The 22,260-nt window shown below is 43.1% G+C and overlaps 1 protein-coding gene across 1 annotated transcript in view; it reads right to left on the minus strand.

Annotated features, from left to right (window-relative positions):
* The window catches only part of mylk4b (myosin light chain kinase family, member 4b), an 87,960-nt gene that overhangs the window by 12,548 nt on the left and 53,152 nt on the right, over nt 1–22,260 (minus strand). Inside the window, exons 4-10 of the mRNA XM_062028148.1 lie at nt 19,847–19,896; nt 19,586–19,770; nt 19,267–19,499; nt 9,113–9,218; nt 7,710–7,803; nt 6,733–6,842; nt 6,507–6,648 (exon numbers count right to left, since the gene is read on the minus strand). Coding sequence (XP_061884132.1) covers nt 6,507–6,648; nt 6,733–6,842; nt 7,710–7,803; nt 9,113–9,218; nt 19,267–19,499; nt 19,586–19,770; nt 19,847–19,896 — 920 coding nt within the window. The remainder of the gene's footprint in view (nt 1–6,506; nt 6,649–6,732; nt 6,843–7,709; nt 7,804–9,112; nt 9,219–19,266; nt 19,500–19,585; nt 19,771–19,846; nt 19,897–22,260) is intronic.

A 22,260-nucleotide genomic window follows, 5' to 3' on the forward strand; every position in this document is an offset into this window, starting at 1 on the left:
GGTCGCGGACTACACCTTGCAGTTCCGCACCCTCGCAGCAGACAGTGGATGGGACAAAAAGGCCCTCTTGAGCCCATACCGCCGTGGACTCTGCGAGGAAGTCAAAGACGGATTTTTAAGAGACCGGCCAGCCTCCTACCAGTACCTCATCAAGCTGGCCTTACTTATGGACGAGAGGCTCATTGAACGAGCGGTAGAGCGGAGACAGATAGCCTGCGAGAGAGACAGACCTCCAGTTTGGGAGACACGGAATAACGTATATCCCTCATCTGCTCCCAAGAGTCGGCCCGCAAATTCTTCCTTGGCGGACCAACCCGGCTTCTTCTCAGCACCTGCAAGACTGGAGGAACCCATGCAGCTAGGCAGGACACGCGTAGTGGCGGAGGAGAGGGAGAGGAGATTTCTGCAGCACCTCTGCCTCTATAGCGGCTTGGCGGGGTATGTTATCAAGGCATGTCCAACATGGCCAAAAGACCAGGCTCACTAGTCAGGGGGATACTAGTGAACCACACCTTCGTTCCCAAGGCCCACAACGACCCCGGCATTCTCTTCCCGGCAACCCTGTCCTGGAGCTCGAAGAGTCTGACGGTGGGGGCATACCTGGATTCGGGATCTGACGAAAGCTTTATTGACAAGGAGTTTGCTCGCCAGGCAAATATTGGCCTTCTTCCCCTGGACATCTCTTTGCTGGCTCAGGCCTTGGATGGACACCCCCTTGGACTGATCACCCACCGGACAGAACCTGTATCCCGAACCCTCTCGGGGAATCACACGGAGATCCTCAGTTTCTGGATTCTCGACGCCCCTATCGCTCCCCTAGTCCTTGGCCGATCTTGGCTACACCAGCAAGACCCCCAGATTTCCTGGACCTCAGGGAAGATCTTGGCCTGGAGCACGGCTTGTCATGCCAACTGCCTCAGGGCAGCAGTACCTTTTTCAGGTAGACCAAAGCCCTTGTCACCCCCCACGGATCTTGCTGGAATTCCTCCAGTTTATCATGATCTTGCCGCTGTATTCAGCAAGGAACGAGCACTCTCCCTTCCCCCATACAGGCCCCATGATTGTGCCATTGAGCTTGGGCCCAACGCTGTCCTCCCCTCGAAGCTATTCAACCCCTCCCTACCCGAAAAACAGGCCATGAAGGACTATATTACGGACTCCCTCTCATCCAGCATCATCACTCCCTCCAAGTCCACAGTAGCTGCGGGATTGTTCTTTGTGAGCAAGAAGGATAGGTCATTGCGACCTTGTATTGACTACCGGCAACTAAACTTCATCACGGTAAAGAACAAGTATCCTCTACCCCTCCTGAGCTCTTCCTTCGAGCCCCTCGCACCGGCCACTATTTTTTTTAACAAACTCGACCTCAGTAATGCCTACAACCTTGTCCGAATTAATGGAAGACAGCGTTCAACACACACCAGGGTCACTTTGAGTATAAGGTCATGCCATTTGGCCTTATTAAAGCCCCGGCTGTCTTCTAGGCGTTAGTCAACGACGTCCTGCAGGACCTGCTCAACACATTTGTGGTAGTAAACCTTGATGACATCCTTGTGTTTTCTCGTAACCTGCAGAAACACCAACAGCACGTCCTCCTGGTTCTACAACGCCTACTTGAGAACCGACTGTTCGTGAAGGTGGAGAAATGCGAATTTCACTCCCCATCTGTCAGCTTTCTCGGCTACATCATCGAGAAGGGACACATCCGAGCCGACCCCAAGAAGGTGGAGGCAGTTGTGGAGTGGCCCCAACCCACCACCCGTACGGAACTCAGGCGATTCCTTGTGTTCGCAGGATTCTACCGCTGGTTTATCAAAGACTTCAGTAAGGTAGCTGCACCACTCCATGCTCTAACCTCCATGCTCTCGTCCTTTCAGTGGACCAAGGAGGCCAGCAATGCCTTTCATAGACTCAAGGAGAGTTTTAGCTCCGCTCCAGTGCTGGTCCACCCCGAGCCAGACAGCCCTTTCACGGTGGAGGTGGATGCCCCAGACTCCGGAATTGGGGCAGTACTGTCCCAGCGTTCCAGGCGGGATAACGTATTACACCCATGTGCTTTTTTCTACAGACGCCTTACCAAACGGAATTACGATGCGGGGAACAGAGAGCTGCTGGCCGTCCACGATGCGCCGGAGGGGGCCAAACACAAATTTCTGGTCCTGACTGATCATCGTAACCTCATCTACATTCGCACAGCCAAAAGACTCAAAGACCACCAAAAGTGCTTGGCGCAGTTTTTTTGCCGAGTTGACTACACTCTCTTATTCAGACCTGGCTCTTGTAACGTCAAGGCAGATGCCTTCTCCTGACAGTTCTCAGAAGAACCCACCAGAAGACCTACTGCAGAGACCATCCTTCCCCCTGTTCGTGTCGTAGGGATGGTAACATGGGAGATCGAAAGCTTGGTCAAGACGGCCCTGCTCTCCGACCCTGGTCTCGACGGCGGACCACCGAACAAGCTGTTTGTGTCTCACCAACTTTGATCCAAGGTACTGGACTGGGCTCACTCCAACATCCTCACCTGTCATACCGAAATCCATAGGTCACTCTCTTTCATTTAACGTCGTTTCTGGTGGCCGTCCATGGAGGCAAGTTTGTCGCTGCATGCGCCACCTGCGCCCGCAACAAGGCTGCCCACAGTCTTCCGGCAGGCCTCTTATGTCCTCTCCCTATTCCCAGTCGACCCTGGTCCCACATCGCCTTGGACTTCATTACCGGATTTCCCACCTCACAAGGTAACACTACTATTCTAACTCTCATCGACAGGTTCTCCAAAGCAGCCCACTTCATGCCCGTTCCCTCCGCTGCCGAGACTGCTGACCTGCTCGTCCAGCATGTGGTCAGGATCCAAGGGATCCCCGTGGACAACGTGTCTGACCATGGCTCCCAATTCATTTACCGGGTTTGACAGACCTTTTGCAAGGGGATCAGCCTGTCCTCTGGCTATCACCCCCAAAGCAATGGGCAAGCTGAGAGGGCCAACCAGGGTGTGGAGACCATGCTGCTCTGTATGGCTTCCCGCCACCCCACATCCTGGAGCAAATACATACCCCGGGTGGAGTACGCGATCAACTCCATGACCAGTGTGGCAACAGTTATGTCCCCATTCGAGTGCTCCCTGGGTTTTCAACCCCCTATGTTTCCTCAGCAGGCAATCGAAGCGGCAGTGGTTTAAACCCGAGCCCACCTTAGGCACTCCAATCTAGAAATCTGCCTGTGCGGTAACTAGTAGTCTAACGCGTTATTTTTTATATTCAGTAACTCAGTTACCGTTACTACATGATGCGTTACTACGTTATTTTACGTTATTTTTTTATGTAGTGTATTCTCACTACTTTTCTTTTGTCCAGCACAAAGTAAAGAACATTTTAGTTCAATGTAAGTTGTGTCTTGGATCAACGATCCTATCTACTGCCCAAAACAGCAATTCAAATCTGCTGAAACAACTACATAAGCAACATGCTTCGATGAAGCTAGTAAAGAGAGACACACTTCACCTTCACTTTCACCTAAGGATTTTAACGGAGGGACTGCTAGCCAGGACAACATTGATAGAGCCATTGCAGCGTATGTGCTAGAAGACATGCAGGCTATTTCTACAGTGGAGTCACCCGCTTTCAGGCAGCTAATTAGCATGATATCGGGCATCAAACAGCAATTGGTACGGAAAACATTTCCACGTACCTGGACACAGTGGACAGTGAGGACATAAAAATGGAAAGCGAGCTAAAGAAAACTCACACAGCGTCAATTCTCTTATATACACTTTCATTCTAGACTTCTAGAGTGTTTGATTATCACAGCACTCTAAATGTATAGACTCTAAAGTTCACAAACATAATGAGGGATCCTAGTGGGCCAGGCCAATCTTTCCTTATCTATAAACTAAAACAGGGGAAATGTGTAGTGTTCTGGGCTTCAGACATGATTTTATTTCATTCACATTTGTCGTAGAATTTCTGACCTTTTGACCTATATTTCTTGTCTTTTAAGGATGTCCGCTCATTTTCAATTCTCTTCTATTTTGTGCCATTGCATGGACCAGTTGTGGGACAAAGGTGAATATGGAGTTATGCCAACCTGTCTACAGAATGTTTAGATTTTCCAAATATGACTAAGAGATACAAGGTTGTTTTGGAACAGACAAAACCAAAACAAAACAATCATGAAGCACTAGATAAAAAACAGTGACGCATAAGAGACATATAAAAAATGGCAGAAGACCGGAACTCGACAGTGATTTTGGCTTGTGTGTGTCTTGTTTGCTCTGGAGTACATTGTGTCTGCTTGCACGGACAACTTAATTCAACCTGCACTTCTGATAATGGGTAAATAAATTTGTTGTACTAAACTACTTTTGTTGCCTGCTTAAGCTTCGGACAATCCACTACACATTCATCACTGAAAGTACACACAGCGTCAATTTTCTTATACACGCTTTCATTCTAGACTTCTAGAGTGTTTGATTATCACATCACTCTAAATGTATAGACTCTAAAGTTCACAAACATAATGAGGGATCCTAGTGGGCCTGGCCAATCTTTCCTTATCTATAAACTAAAACAGGGGAAATGTGTAGTGTTCTGGGCTTCAGACATGATTTTATTTCAGAATTCCTTGAGAGAGAGAAATGCCTGGTTAGGCTTTGTGTATGTAGTGTGTGCCTTCCGTGGTTTACAGCTATGTTGTTATTATGCTGTTTGTTACTTATGTATGTTATGTTGCAGCTATTTAAAATAGTTGTGTCAATTTGTTCTGGTCTGAAACAAATTGGCCCTTTGAAACAGTACTGAAATTAAGGCTAAAAGGGAATTAAAAAGGGCTTTAATTTTTTTTTAGAAAATTTAAAAAAATTAAATAAAAAGAAGTAACTAAATAGTTACTTTTCACAGTAACAAATTACTTTTTGGTGTAAGTAACTGAGTTAGTAACTGAGTTACTTTTGAAATAAAGTAACAAGTAACTGTAACTACTTACTGGTTTTCAGTAACTAACCCAACACTGAATGCATCGCAACGCCAACCGGCGGTGGATCCCTGCACCAGCCTATCAAGTGATGTTGCGGGCGAGCTTTTTTGAAACATGTTGCAGGCATCAAATTCCAAATCAGCTAATATTTGCAAAAAATTACAAAGTTTACCAGTTTGATTGTTAAGTATCTTGTCTTTGCAGTGTATTCAATTGAATATAGGTTGAAAAGGATTTGCAAATCATTGCATTCTGTTTTTATTTATGATTTACACAACGTACCAACATCACTGATTTTGGGTTTTGTATATTGACAACCATATTTTCATCATAACTCAACGAGGTACGGTAAATGGACCAGTCTACTCATACATAACTCTGTTCCCCTGATTATACAGCAAGTTGCAAAAGGACATCTTTAGCAGCTCTTATCGAACAACAATGACTTTTGAGACTTTACAGTTGCTCTTCTAAATTAATAGGGAAACATTTCACCCATACTTGCCAACCTTGAGACCTCCGATTCAGGGAGGCGGGGGATGGGGGTGGGGTGGGGCGGGGGGTGGTTGGGGGCGGGGGGTGTGGTTGGGGGCGTGGTTAAGAGGGGAGGAGTATATTTACAGCTAGAATTCACCAACTCGAGTATTTCATATATATTTCATATATATATATATATATATATATATATATATATATATATATATATATATATATATATATATATATATATATATATATATATATATATATATATATATATATGTGTATGAAATACTTGACTTTCAGTGAATTCCAGCTATATATATATATATATATATATATATATATATATATATATATATATATATATATATATATATATATATATATATATATATATATATATATATATATATATATATATATATATATATATTTATTTTATTATACATATAAATAAAAGAAATACTTGAATTTCAGTGTTCCGGAGGCTATCCAATAGATGGCAGTATTGTCCTGTTTAAGAGTGTCACAACATTGCTGTTTACGGCAGACAAAAACGTGACTGCTGTTGTTGTGTGTTGTTACCGTGCTGGGAGGATGTTAATGAAATTGCCTAACAATAAACCCACATAATAAACCAAGAACTCGCCCTCGATTATTCTACAGTTATAACTTGATTGGGCAGGCACGCTGTTTATATCGTGGGAAAGCGGATGTGAAAACAGACTGTCGCCGCTGTCCCCACTTAGGTCCGCATGGGACTGGAGGGGGCGTGGCCTTCAGCTCCGGCTGAATTCCGGGAGATTTTCGGGACAAAATTTCTTCCGGGAGGTTTTCGGGAGAGGCACTGAATTCCGGGAGTCTCCCTGAAAATCCGGGAGGGTTGGCAAGTATGATTTCACCAAATACAGACTCCTAATAACAGAAGCTATTACAGTGGCAAAGAGGGGCAGATTCCATATTTTCAAGGTTTATGTAATGAATGAATGTCCAAATATGTTTATCTACATAATATATAAATCCAAGAAAAACACATAATTATTTTAGATGTTTACCTTAAGGTCAAGGTGGAGTATGTACATTTTGTGCATGTACTGCAGTCCCTCACAGATCTGGCGTATAAACAGCACTGTGTCAAACTCAGTCAGGTTACAGTTCTCATCAATGATGCGGTCAAACAACTCTCCCCCTTCAACACTAAAATGCAGAGAGCAAGCATATTTACAGTTAATTTCACTGCATGCTGCACCATACACAACATTCAGATATATTTGCACTTACTACTCCATGACCAGGATGATGTCATGGCGGGACTCAAAGGCTGCATACAGTTGGATGAGGTTGGAGTGGTTTAGCTGGTTCATTACCTGGATTTCATTCCTCACCAAATCCTTAAGGGCCCGAAACAAATGTAAGGAGACTCATATAGACAACCAGCATAGAAAATATAAATAAAAAGTAGTTTTGAAGACATCTAATATTCTTTTGAACGGTAATCAATAGTGAGCAGTAAACTGACCACCCTTTATAACACAGGTGTCCAATTCAAGGCCACCCAGCGAAAACATGGAAATAATGTGCGTCAAAAGGGCATTTATTTTTTTTGGAATAAATGTATTTAAATTCAGACAGAAAAAAATATGATGCATACAAATGTAGTTCTTAGCTCAATATTATTTGATACAACAAGCAATTCTAAGCTTTTTTTTCGTCATTGAAGGCCTCTTCAAGAATAAATTCTACACAAGCAGAACTAAGATATCTGCTCGTCACTTTGACTTCTGATTCCAAAGCAAGTTTTCCATCATTTGTTGGTACACAATAATAATAATCAAATGAAAGGACATCAGTCCCTTAAGGATTATGTGGGCTTTTTGTGAATGCTGCGGCCTAAAATGCCTGATTTCGCTGCAGTATTTTCTAAAAGTTGCTGCAAAATCACTGATGCAGGGAGACATTTGATTGGTTTGACAGTTGGGTTACGTTTGAGTGCTGCTGGGACAATTTTTATTGGCCAATATGTGAGGGGAAATTGGGCAAAGTCTCAAGGCTGTGCATAGTTAGCGGGAATTGGTTGATTTGCGTGATTGCCGCGATCTCAACATTGCAAAATCATGGAGGCACTGACTGATGTCATGAAGCGGCCCTCTATTTAGCCCACAATGAAAATGAGTCTGACACCCCTGCTTTACCATTTTAATCCCTTGGTTGAACATGTATTGTGTTATTAAGTCACCGTTGAATGGTTCTTACTGCACCTTTTCTTTCTGGCTCTTTGCCCGGATGATCTTGGCTGCCAATGTCAGGCCAGATGAGTTCTCAACACACTTGTGGACCTGTCCAAAACGTCCTCTGGTGAAAGAGAGGATAACATAACTTATTTTAGACCACAAAGGAATGATCATGACATCTTCGTCCATATTCCGAGCCAGTGGGGAGATTACCGTATTTTTCGGACTGTAAAGCGCACTTAAAATCCTTTAGTTTTCTCAAAAATTGACAGTGCACTTTATAACCCGGCATAATTCTGGTTGTGCTTACCGACCTAGAAGCAATTTTATTTGGTACATGGTGTAATGATAAGTGTGACCAGAGATACGTGTAGACTGCAATATGACGCTAGTAAACAACACCAAAACTTTAAATGTTCCATTGAGAATCTGGAACATTGCACACGGCGCTCAAAAATCTGTCAAAATGTTTTTAGTACGACTTCGGTAAATTATGAAGCCGCACCACTTGATGGATTGTCAGCGCATTAAACATACAAGTATTATTATGGTGTATATATAAGGACCGCAAAATGGCACCTATTAGCAGACATATTACCTGCCGTTTTTTTCCGCAATATTATGCAAAAGAAAAACTTTTCTTTCCTTCTGGTACCTGCTGATGTGTATTTGGGATCTGCATAAATCCTGAAAATGTGCGTGCGTACGCCATTGTAGTCCGTGACGACATCATAGTCAGAAGCTTCTTCTTTTTCTCTACCTTCTTATGTGACATTCATCTTCCGCTGTTGCCATTTCTAATATAAAGTACCGTAAAGTTCTTACGTTCTTGTCAGTAGACTAGCTATCAAAGCACTAAAAACTGTAGTGGGATTACATAATTCCCCCACTGAACTTTTGTTATTAGAGGGTTCCAGTGGAACGGTTTTTCACGGGACACATTTCCGGCATTGATGTTGCATTATTGAGCCACATTGAGAAGATGCTGCTCCGTTATTGATTTAAGTAAAGTCTGAATGTGATTTAAACAGTTAGCTCCATCTTTTGACACTTCTTCCACTCCCGTCCTTGCACGCTACACAGCTACAACAAAGATGACGGGGCAAAGACGCTGTCGAAGGTGAGCCACGTAAATAAGACCGCCCACAAAACGGCGCATCCTGAAACGAATGTCAGAAAGTGACTTGAAGATGGTCTGTGAAACATAATCTATGCAACATTTTGACCAAAGAACCACCATCACATGTTATGTAGACCACAAGATAGTGTTATCAATTTAGAAAAAAATCATAATATGACCCCTTTAATGAAGCCTTTTGTATGAAAACAAACCTGAATAGACCCACTCATCAGCAGTGCCCCTTTTAATCCGGTGCGCCCTATGGTCCGAAAAATACGGTATGTAAAATTGTTTTTTAATGCTCACTCACCCTCCTAGGACTTCTTCTTTGTTGATGGAATAGTAGGTGGCTATTTGATGAGGTTTGGGAGTCACTATGCGATGGTCAAATGGTGCAGTTGGTGGAGGACTTGAGTCTAAGGTAACAGCGAACGCAGAGAAAATTAAATAAAGACCAGTCAAAACATGACAATGATGCTCTTGCATGGTATTAAAGTATGTCACCATAAAACTGGTTAAAATAATGCAAAATTAAATATAATCTGTGACAAATAATCCAGGTCTTCATTCGGTACCAGCTTTATGGAATTCATGGAACTAGTAGGTTTCACGAATGAGGTAGGAGTTTTGCCTATAACATGTTTATATTATGTAAAACTTGATGTGATCTGACTGTAGACTATGGAGGATCATTGTAAATCTGTCAGGCCAAATTGTAAGAAACCTGATTAGGTAGTGAGAGTTTTGATGACAGTAGAACACAAATGACAAATCCATCCATCAATTTTCAAGTTATAGACGATCAAATAATTATGTGCATTAAATAAATAAAACAAGGATGGCATTTTACAGAATGGGCTTTGGTTATTTAAGTCTCACTTTCAGAATACACACGGTTTTGCATATATTACGCATATAAGAGTAAGAGTATGCATTCATATTGGAATTACGAAGGGGATTGTGTGTGTTGAAAATGGAAATTGTTTTTACAATGAATAAATACTACATGGGTGGTCAATGATTTACAAATACTTTGTCAAAAATATACAGTTGCGCTTGACAGTACTTAATACACATTTATTTTCAAAATGTACTAATTTTAAAAATACTGCAAAAAATGTTTTAAGGTTAGATCTGTTGAGCTGTTTATACCATTTTTCTTATTTTGGTTTATCATACCCTGCAAAAGTTGATTATCATTGAAAATTAATATAATATACCCTGAGGCTTGAATAATTGTGAGTAAGTGTAGACTAATGTAAAAGCCCCAGAAAAGTACAGGGCGCCGGATGTAAACATTCAGATATAATTCTCCCTTTTAACACACATTTAGCAAATGTTCATCACATTTAAGTTTCAATTAAATGTTGGCTGTAAATGTTAGCTCTAAATCAGGGGTGTCAAACTCAAATACAGAGTGGGCCAAAATTTAAGACTGAACAAAGCCACGGGCCAAGGTTGAACAAATTAACCTTTTAATAGGGACCCAAACAAGTTTTGCATTGAATATTGAACAAGCAAGGCTTGTGACATACAAAATAGAGTTTCAAATAATAATAATAATAATAATAGTTACCTTGCCACTAATAAATTCATGTACAAATTCCAATCCGGCTTCAGAACTAAAGACTGCACTGACACATGCCTTCTCTATCTGACCGACCACATCAAACATGAGGTGGACACGGGCAAATACTGCGGCATGGTCATGCCGCAGTATAACAAGGCCATTGACACCGTTAACCACGCTATACTGTTGGATAAGCTCAGAGCAATCGGATTTAACAAAACCTCATGGAGCTGGATGCAATCTTACTTGGAGGGGAGGGAGCAGGTGGTAGAGGTAAACGGCACCGTGTCCCCCCTCCCCTCTCGGTGAGCTGTGGAGTCCCCCAAGGCAGTATATTGGGACCTTTACTGTTCCTAATGTACATAAACAACTTGTCATCGGCATGCAACTGTGAATTGTTTTTGTTTGCGGATGACTCGGCCTTGCTGGTATCCGACAAGGACAAGTCACAGGTGGAGAAAATCCTCAGTGCTGAGCTCTGTAGAACTTGCACCTGGCTCGCTGACAACAAGCTATCCATACACTTGGGTAAAACGGAATCCATCCTGTTTGGGTCCCACATCAACCTTAAGAAAGTCAATGACTTCACTATAAAAGTGGGTGACATTGTTATCACCAGGAAAGATGAGGTGACCTACCTAGGTTCCATTCTAGAGGCTAACCTTTCCTGTGATAAAATGGCAACCGAGGTAATCAAAAAGGCTAACCAACGAACAAAATTTCTCTACAGAATCTCCTCTCTGGTCAACAAAAGCACCATGAGGATTTTGGCGGTAACTCTCGTTCAACCCTTTTTCGATTACGCATGCACCTCCTAGTACCCTAGCACCTCCAAAACCCTCAAATCTAAACTCCAAACATCCCAGAACAAGCTAGTCAGGTTACTTCTAGACCTCCACCCCAGATCCCACCTCACTCCTACCCACTTCTCCAAAGTGGGCTGGCTCAAGGTGGAGGACAGAGTTAAACAACTTGCACTGAGCCTAGTCTATAAAATCCACTACACCTCCCTGATACCGAAGTACATAAACTACTTCCTTAATGTAAATGACCGCCATAACCACAACACCAGGGGGAGCTCCACTAACCACGTTAAACTCAGATTCCGAACTAACAAAGGTCTTAACTCATTCTCTTTCTATGCCACATCAATGTGGAATGCGCTCCCAACAGGTATAAAAGAAAGGGCATCTCTATCCTCCTTCAAAACCGCAATAAAAGTTCACCTCCAGGAAGCTACCACCCTAAACTACACCCACCCCGGATTGCTAATATTTAAATGTAAACAATCAAATGCAGATACTTTTTCTTATGCTTTCTGATCTCTCTCTCTCTCCCTCCCTCTCTCCTCTCTGTCTCTCTCTCTCTCTCTCTCTCTCTCGCTCTCTCTCTCTCTCTCTCTCTCTCTCTCTCTCTCTCTCTCTCTCTCTCTCTCTCTCTCTCTCTACTTGCTGTCCATGCTGTCCTTGCACATATATCTACCCCCCTCCACACCCCTGATTGTAAATAATGTAAATAATTCAATGTGATTATTTTGTGGATGACTGTATTATGATGATAGTATATATCTGTATCATGAATCAATTTAAGTGGACCCCGACTTGAACAAGTTGAAAAACTTATTCGGGTGTTACCATTTAGTGGTCAATTGTACGGAATATGTACTTCACTGTGCAACCTACTAATAAAAGCCTCAATCAATCAATCAAAATAATAAAATATCAATGGCAATCAAATACAATTTAAATACAAATTGAATGACTCTTTTCTATTTGCAGCCTTCTGAGGTAAATATCAACATTAACTTTTTCCACAGGCTAATAAATTTTAAAAATAAAATAACAATGAATAAACCAACCATTCAGGACTTTAAACTGCTCAGTTTGCAACACACTGATCTAATCTGATGTGCCCAAGCCAGATACCTGCCATCTTTTCTTGGATGCTAGTTCATTAATTCGGGGCTCAGGTGTTCATCAGTCATTATATCTCGTAGTCTTGGGGGCGTGCCTTAAAGCCACTGCCTTTAACATCCTCTACGAGCTGTCGTCACATCCACTTTTCATCCATTCTAACAACGTGCTGGCCCAAGATATGTGCGGCTTCTGTACGCACACACACGTGAATGCAACGCATACTTAATCAACAGCGATACAGGTTACACTGAGAGTGGACGTATAAACAACTTTAACACTGTTAGAAATATACGCCACACTATGAATCCACACCAAACAAGAATGACAAACACATTTCGGGAGAACATCCGCACCGTAACACAACATAAACACAGCAGAACAAATACCCAGAATCCTTTGCAGCATTAACTCTTCCGGGACGCTACAAAATACACCCCCGCTACCACCAAACCCCGCCCCCCCACACACACACACCTTGTAGCGTCCCGGAAGAGCTGCAAATGATTCTGGGTATTTTTCTGTTGTGTTTATGTTGTGTTACGGTGCGGATGTTCTCCTGAAATGTGTTTGTCATTCTTGTTTGGTGTGGGTTCACAGTGTGGCATATATTTCTAACAGTGTTAAAGTTGTTTATACGGCCACCCTCAGTGTAACCTGTATCACTGTTGATCAAGTATGCGTTTGCATTAACTTGTGTGTGCGTGCAGAAGCAGCACATATTATGTGACTGGGCCAGCACTCGTTGGACTGGATGAAAAGCGGACGTGAGAGGGGCACTGAAATTTGGGAGTCTCCCGGGAGGGTTGGCAAGTATGAGAATTAGCTGTGAATGCGGTGTTACCGCGGCACCGCCGCAGTATATAATCGGCAGGCCAGCTCTAGTGTCAATTTGATATCGCCTCAAGGGCCAAGCCAAATTTGGCCCGCGGGCCAGAGTTTGACACCCATGCTTTAAATGGTAAATCTAAATCTAAATGTTAAATCTAAATATAAATGTTAAATCTAAATGTTGAATATAAAATCTATATGTTAAATCTAAACTTAAATGTAAATCTGAATATAAATGTATCTAAATCTTAAATATAAATGTTACATCTAAATATAAAACTTAAATATAAATATAAATATTAAATGTAAATGTAAAACAGAGTCGTTTCCTCCACTGTTGAATGTTGCTCCTGAACCGGATTGCTGTGCTTGCACCTTTGTTGCATCTTTCTGCGTCTTTGATGGATGTCTCTCAGTAAACATTGAAGACAACATCAATGCATTTACTCTGGGCTCCATCACAAAGAGCTGTTGACAGCTGCGAAAACATTATGTTGTTCCCTTGCATCTTCAGTACTTGGCTCATGCCATCAATAACAGTTACTGCTGGCGCTGCAATAATTTCAGTGGGAGAAATACTCTCTGGCAAGGGTTGCTTTGCTTGTCTTCCGCAGAGATCCATCGCCATTAGCAATTGACCATGGCAAGGGCCACAGAGGTATGCCAAGACATGTGCATATCTTGACTTTGAGCAACAAGGTTCATGAGCCCAAACAGGTTCCAGTCAGCCATGAGAACAATTTATTTGGCCTACAATTTGCTGGTTGTTTTTTTCAGGATGTGGGTGAATGTTTTCAAGTTCAATTTTCTCATCTTGGTATGAAACTGCAGTAGGTGGATTTGATTCCAACAACAAGCTGACCAACTGTGTTTGATCAAGTCTCAGTGGGATCCACCAAGGATTGGATGTCAGCCATATTCCTCTGGATCTTAGTTAGCTGCAGATCTCTATGACTGCTTCATCCGCTCCCTTGTAACTGCCAGATAACAATTCTGAATGTCCGGCGCTATTATTGAATTATATTACATTTGTGAAGTGGTGACTTGTCCAGGGTGTGCCCTGCCTTCCGCCCGAATGCAGCTGAGATAAGCTCCCGATTGGGACAACCAGTAGAAAATGGATGGGTGGATGAAAATGTAACATACTGTATGCCAAAGCCGAACCTCTGACCAAATGATGACTTCAATTCACACTCACTATGATCTTGTTTCTACCATTTAGCTCACAATTAAGACATATTTTTGGGAACAGACTTAAAGCGATTAGCTGTTAGATCGTTTTGTTTTCAACTATGTCTTTATGCAACACAGTATGCACACTCACACATTTGGAGCTAACAGCTTTGTCGCTGAGAAGCCTCAAATTAGGGTTGTACGGTATACCGGTACTAATACATTACCGCGGTACTAATGAATTAAAAACAGTACTATATACAGTATATATATATTTTTTTACGGTCATGATGGCGCGGCGTTGTCACGTCGTGACATTGCTGGTTTTACGAGCAGAGGAGCATGTTCGGCAATGCACACGCGCGGATTACTTACAAGCAGACACCGTGTGTAGACAGAAAAGGGACGATGGACGCATTTTGGCTTAAAAATTAACGATAAAAGTCAAGTTAAAACAGAAAAGGTGCTTTAAAACATGGCTAACGTCTAGCCGCAGTCGGCAGTGTTTTCGCTACGCCCGAAATCACTAATCTTTGCCTCCATGGTGACAAATAAAGTACGTTTCTTACAAGTATCACCTCTGCAGGATGAGGAATGCTAACAACAGCGCTCCTGAATGTAAACAAATGCCATGAGTGGATCTCCACCTGACATCCACTGTAATGAGCGTACAAGAGCGTATCTAGTCGTATCAATAATTACATCAATATTTTTTATCGTCACAAAATCTTTTTTCCTTTCTTAAAATGTATATTATGTTTATAAACTTAGGAAACGCGTCCCTGGACACATTAGTGCAGCTGGTAACCAGAACGATCGTGCATTTTGTGATAAAAGCATGAAATTTGGTACACTTATAGCCAAAGGCATTATCAAAAGATTTGGATATGGAGCCACCATGAATTTTCAAAATGGCGCCCATGGCAGCCATCTTTCAAAATGGCTGTCAGTAACAACTGTTCGCTTATGAATGATGGATATAATATGATGTTTCAGACTTATTTACCATACATAGTACTTGGTAAATGTCTTTTGGATAATCTAAATGTGTCATTAAATATTCAAGATGGACACACCCTAGCGTAGCTCAGGCATTCAAGGCAGGCAAATTCACTGTCCAAAAGACCAAAAATGTGTTCTCCTCTATGGCCATTGACCAGGCCCATGAGCAGATGAATGCGTGCATTAAAGGAGATGGTGGTGCTGTGGGCCTTACTGACAACCCATCTGCACTATTGCGATGGATGGTATCAGGACCAGAAGTTGCACGATCCATACAGGAGTTTGAGATTGATTCCAAGAAATCAGATAACACACGTCACCATGACCAAACAACAAGTGTCCAGGTCTCATTGATCAAAGATGTACAATATTTGGTCAGTGCAATGGAACACTTTGTAAATCCATTTGAAGAGGAAAGCAAGGACTTGATTGTTCTCCACTCAAAGGAACTTGCTGGACCTTCAGCTGCTGAGGTAGTCAGAAAGGTGAAGCAGATAGGAGAGCACCAATTTGAAGATTTCACCAAAGAACGCCTTGTTGAGAGAACAAAGACAGTGGACAACACCTTACCAAGAAATAAGCTTCTGGTGTTTGGTACTTCAACCGTGAGGAGAGTATCAAAACCGAAACAGAAAATGGTCTCTCTCAAACAGGACATGGAGCTCTTTTCAAGGTTATTCATTGCTTGCCAGACCCGAGATGGAAACCTAGAGGAGTTCTTTCGACACGAGAATCAACCATGTCCACCAGCGCTTTCTGATGGGGGAGGTCTCCGACTGGGAGTGAAGAGTGATCTGCTTCCATGCCTGGAACAAGTTCACAGTGCATACTCTGACAGTCCAAAGGTTACCTGCACCATTGTAGATGGGGCAGCCATCATCCAGATGCTGAAACCAAGTTCAGTAAAAACCTTCAATGACTATGCCCATGTGATTTTCATTCCATATTTGACCAGAAAGTTTGAAACTGTGTCCAGGCTTGATCTGGTGTGGGACCGCTACTTGTCTGACTCTCTGAAAGCTGCTACGAGAGCAAAGCGTGGCACTGGAATTCAGAGACGTGTGGTAGGTGATGCAGCCATTCCCAGGAACTGGCAAAACTTTCTTAGAGTTGACAGCAATCAGACTGAGTTGTTTGCCTTTCTCTCGGAGGCTCTGCTCAGATGGTTTGTGCTGGAGGATAAACAGCTTGTCATCACAAGTGACATGGAAGTGCTTAGCAAGCCACCTCTCCCAGATAGGACATTGATTGCTCCTTGCACGCATGACGAAGCGGATAGTCACATGTTATTGCACGTAGCCCATGCAGCAAGAAACGGCCACCACAAAATTATGATTCAAACAGTTGTTACTGATGTTGTGGTGCTGGCTGTGGCAGTGGCTCGGACTCTACAACCAGAGGATAAGCTTTGGTTGGCTTTCGGTACTGGTAAGAATTTTCGATATTTGGCAGCCCATGAAATTGCAGCAGGGCTCGGGCCCGAGAAAGCATGTGCACTACCAGTGTTCCATGCATTGACGGGTTGTGACACTGTGTCAAGCTTTGTTGGCCATGGGAAAAAGACTGCATGGGCTGTATGGTCTGTGCTTCCAGAACTTACACATGCCCTGTTGAAAGTGTCTTCAGCCCCAGATGACATACCACAGGAGGTAATGGCCACAATTGAGAGGTTTGTTATCTTAGTCTATGACCGAACCAGCACATGTACAGAAATCAATACGGCAAGGAGGAAGTTATTTGCAAAGAGGCACAATGTGCAAACAATCCCCCCTACCAAGGCTGCCCTAGAAGAGCATGTTAAGAGAGCTGTATACCAAGGAGGGCACGTGTGGGGTACAGTCCTGGTGTCAACACTAGAACTACCTTCACCGTGCGAATGGGGCTGGTCAAAGTCACCTGAGGGGGACTATGAACCCTTCTGGACATGTCTACCAGATGCAGGCCAGTCAAGTTATGAACTTGTCTCATGCAATTGCAGGAAGGGTTGTGTTGGGCAGTGTAAGTGCAAAAAATCCCACTTACAGTGCACAGCCCTTTGTGTCTGTGAAGGCGAGTGTGACTAGTCTTCCCTGTGATAGACCCTAGGTTTCCCTTGCTTAACATGAGTATTTTGAGATAGAAAGAAGATTCTTAGAAATTCCAAATTTCCCAATTCAAATTCTGCATCAAGATAAATGTATAATTAAACAGAGATCATCCATATCTAACCAGTTGGCGGCCATTTTGAATTTTCAATGAAAATGTTCCACTATCCAAAAGACATTTACCAAGTAGTATGAATGGTAAATAAGTCTGAAATATCATATTAAATCCATCATTCATGAGAAAAAAGTTGTTGCTGGCGGACATTTTGAAAAATGGTTGCCATGGGCGCCATGTTGAAAATGATGGCTCCACATCCAAATCTTTTGAGAATGCCTTTGCCTATAAGTGTACCAAATTTCATGCTTTTATCACAAAATGCACAATTCCTTTATATTTTGGAACTAACCTCTTGTACTACATGAAGACTTTAAATATGACCAATGTATGATCCTGTAATGACTCGGCATTGGATCAATACCCAAATTTGTGGTATCGTAGATGGAACATATTAAAAAACAGAAAATAACCTGATATTAACAGTAAATGAACAAGTAGATCAATAATGAATTTTCTACCGGTTGTCCCTCATAATTTTGACAAAATAATAGAATGAGAAATGAAACAATATGTTACTGGATACAGTATATCAGCAGCCAAATTAGGACCCTTTGTTTGCGTATTTAATGCTGAGAGACAAGGTGTTTAGTATGTTTACTATTTTAGTTGAGACCAACATTGTTGCAATAAGAAAGGAATGTTTAATGTACAGTGTGATTTTTTTTGTTAAAACAAAGCCAATAATGCCATTTTTTTGTGGTCCCCATTATTCAGAAAAGTATTAAAAAGTATCAAAATTCATTTTGGTACCGATACTGGTACCAAAATATTGGTATCTGGACAACCCTACTTTGGATTGGTGGAAAATTGGCATTTCTATAAATATACATTCTTACACTTAGCGAGATATTTAGTGCTCACATTTAGATTTAGATGTTAAATTTATATTCATATTTAACATTTAGGTTTAGATTTACCATTGAGATCTAGATTTTACATCTAGATTTAGATTTCCCATTTATATTTAGATTTAAGACTTAGGTTTAACATTTATGTGTATCTTTAACATTTAGATGTAGATTTAAAACCATTTTTTTGATTCAACATTGGACCCAGAGACTCCCCGCAGCCGGACATTGATGGTTGGTTTACATTTATTTCGAACGTGAATGCAAATATAAGTGATAATCATATAGTTTACACATCTACATTTCTCTTTACAACATGTTCGAAAAGGAGTAGGAAGAAGCCAAGTTTATTTAATCCTACCCCTTTTCCACTTAATTGCAATTTAGTAGCACATATTCAATTCCTGTCCTCATTTTGTAACACAATTTAGATCAAAGAATACAACAGATCTCTTTATAATAGTTAAGTCAGTTATGGTTCACATATGAGATCAATAATATCTCATTTTCATTTCATTTAAAGATGTTCATCAAAATTATTCTTCCTTGTACTTTGTAAAAACATTTAGTTTGAACAGCCTCTTGAACTGGATTATATTAGTACATTGTTTAACTTATTTACTTTATATATTCCATAATTTAATACCTCAAACTGATATGCTGGAGTTTTTAAGTGTTGTACGTGCATACTTGTTGATATAGAGGTTAAACAATTTTGGTCCCAGTATTGATCCGTGGGGTACTACATTTAGAATCAACATTGAATTTACACTTATGAAAATAAGCTTAATGGGAGAAAAGTGAGGTAAATGTGAGAAATATATCTGCTCGAAAAGTGTGACTAAATTTTTGCATTCTCCACCCCATAGAAATGAACACATTTCCTGATATTTAGTGTTTCTGTGATATCTATGAAAGATCTCACCGATGAAGAATTTGACGACATCAGATTCCTCATTGTTTCTTTCTTGTTCCACCTCTGTTTTTACTGCATCAGAGTCAATGTGTTGTGGCTTTTCTCCTACCAACACCAGTTCATCAGCCTCTTTATTTTGAATGTCTTCCACACGACTTTTTTTAAGATCGTCCTTTACCAGGCTTTCTTCTGTGACACGACGTTTGCTGCAGGATGCCACATCACCAACATCTTCAGAGCTACTCACAAAGGCACGTAATTTGAAGAACAGTAAATACATATTCATTATATGTGAACAATTAGATGGTTACTGAAATTGTACAAATACCTCTCTTGTTTGAAGAGAAACATATTTTCAGTCTTTGTAGAATTGTCTTTATAATTACTTGGGGCTTGAGATGACACGTCTACCATGTCACCATTTTTTTCTGGGACTAAGTCTGTTGATTTATTATCTAATTTTGAGTCTTCCTCTGAGTCTTCAGTGTCTTCTCCACTCTGCGTCGCTGATACCTTCATAATTCAAAATGGACGACTTAGGATGTAATCCATTTGCCCTTTTTCCCGGCTTTCAGTGTGAATTACTTACATTCTTTTTGTTGATTTTGTCAACCTGCCTTGGCAGCCCCAACAGTGAGTCTGAAGTAAAGAAGAACACAGAATGTTTTTTTAATATGCTGCCCACAAAGTGTCTTTGCAAGTTAAACATTTTACATAAGCAATTAATGAGATATGTTTATCAGATATGTTAATCAGATAGAGGTTAATTAAATGAGGCAAAAAAAACAACTTATATATATTGTAACGACCTGGTCGCGTCGAGGTGCGAGGTGTTCTCCCAAGGATGCAGACGGCTCGGACACAGCTTGCAGGTAGAAAAATGATTTATTCTGGAACTAACTCAGACAGGAAAAAACAAAAACGACTAGCGTGGGAGCTAGCAAGCAAAATAACATAGCCTGAAAGCTAGCAAGAATCAAAAAGGTCGATACGTGTTGCATGTAAGCAAATTAGGAAGCCAGGCAGAGTGCTGCCCGGGCGAAGACTAAATAGCCCTCTGATTAGCGCTTGAGCAACAGGTGCGCGTCCCAAACGCTAACCAGAGGCAGGTGATCACAATCTGCCGTCATGGCAACAGAAACCAAACAAGGTGCTGAAAACACAAGTGACTTGAACGTAAAACTATGATCCGGGCAGCGGATCATAACAGTACCCCCCCCTAAAAGGACAGATTCCAGATGTCCCTTGAAAACAAAAAAAAACAACTGGAACCCGAAAAAAAAAAAAAAAAAAACAAGCAAAAAGTTCACGAGTCAAGGGCGGGCGGGGGGGTGACTTGGTGGTGGATCGCCAGGCCACGTGTCCCCGAATCCACCGGGGAAGGGTCAGGTGGCGGCGGCGAATGGAACGCCGCCACCGCTGGCGAGGCGGGCGACCACGGTAAGGCCACATTCGTGGCCGCCGAGAAGGTGGGCGTGAGTGGCGCCAGAATTTCAGCAGCCTCTGAGTCCTGCAACAAAGTCTTGAATGTCGCTGCTGTTTGCGCCACTGGCGTCCCTTCACTGACCTCGAGGGCTGCAAGCGGGGACCTGCTTTCCGCTTGCACCGCCGGACCACTCGAGGTCGCTGAGATGTCGCCGTGGAAGCGGTGGGAGTCGCTGTCGTGGCAGCCGGAGTCGCTGTCGTGGCAGCCGGAGTCGCTGTCGTGGCAGCAGGAGTCGCTGTCGTGGCAGCCGGAGTCGCTGTCGTGGCAGCCGGAGTCGCTGTCGTGGCAGCCGGAGTCGCTGTCGTGGCAGCCGGAGTCGCTGTCGTGGCAGCCGGAGTCGCTGACGTGGCAGCAGGAGTCGCTGTCGTGGCAGCAGGAGTCGCTGTCGTGGCAGCAGGAGTCGCTGTCGTGGCAGCAGGAGTCGCTGTCGTGGCAGCCGGAGTCGCTGTCGTGGCAGCCGGAGTCGCTGTCGTGGCAGCCGGAGTCGCTGTCGTGGCAGCCGGAGTCGCTGTCGTGGCAGCCGGAGTCGCTGTCGTGGCAGCCGGAGTCGCTGTCGTGGCAGCCGGAGTCGCTGTCGTGGCAGCCGGAGTCGCTGTCGTGGCAGCCGAAGTCGCTGGTGCGAGAACCAGTCGTGGTGCAGGTGCTGGTGCGAGAACCAGCCGTGGTGCAGGTGCTGGTGCAAGAACCAGTCGTGGTGCAGGTGCTGGTGCGAGAACCAGTCGTGGTGCAGGTACTGGTGCGAGAACCAGTCGTGGTGCAGGTACTGGTGCGAGAACCAGTTGTGGTGCAGGTACTGGTGCGAGAACCAGCCGTGGTGCAGGTACTGGTGCGAGAACCAGCCGTGGTGCAGGTACTGGTGCGGGGACCAGCCGTGGAGCAGGTACTGGTGCGGGGACCAGCCGTGGAGCAGGTACTGGTGCGAGAACCAGTCGTGGTGCAGGTACTGGTGTGGGAACCAGCCGAGGTGCAGGTACTGGAACCTGTGGTGGAGCTGGTGCTAGCCTTAGCCTTGGCGCTAGCTTAGGTGCAGGTGGCCTAGCTGGCGGTTGCGGCTTAGCAGGCCGAAGGACAGGTGGCGGTGGCCGAGCAGGAGGTTGCGGCTTAGCACGCCGTTGTGCCACCCCACTCGCACAGCTCCCAGTACTAGCCCCCCCCTCAAAAAGCGGATCCCAGACGCGCTCCTTGCGGATTGGAACCGTCTTCAAGGGTGGGTGGTGGGAGGTCCGGGGGAGGGCTGAATCCTCTCCTCTAAATTGTCCAAAATGTCTTTTCTTACTCCCCACTTGAGACTGGGTGGGAGCACAGGGGGAAAAAATATGTGCAGTGGGCGGAGCAATAGTCACTGGGGGTGGAGCTAGAAAGTCAGGTGACCGGGACTGACTAGAATTATATTTCACAAAAATGTCCTGATAATGTTTTATTGCAGAATTAAAGTCACTAGAAAATGGCTGGCAGGAAGAATTGACATGATGTCTAAAAAAGTCTTTGTCTATGACGTCATCCAAAGTGGGCGGGAT

The sequence above is a fragment of the Entelurus aequoreus genome, linkage group LG19, assembly GCF_033978785.1.
Source record: "Entelurus aequoreus isolate RoL-2023_Sb linkage group LG19, RoL_Eaeq_v1.1, whole genome shotgun sequence".
In the NCBI taxonomy this organism is placed as follows: domain Eukaryota; kingdom Metazoa; phylum Chordata; class Actinopteri; order Syngnathiformes; family Syngnathidae; genus Entelurus; species Entelurus aequoreus.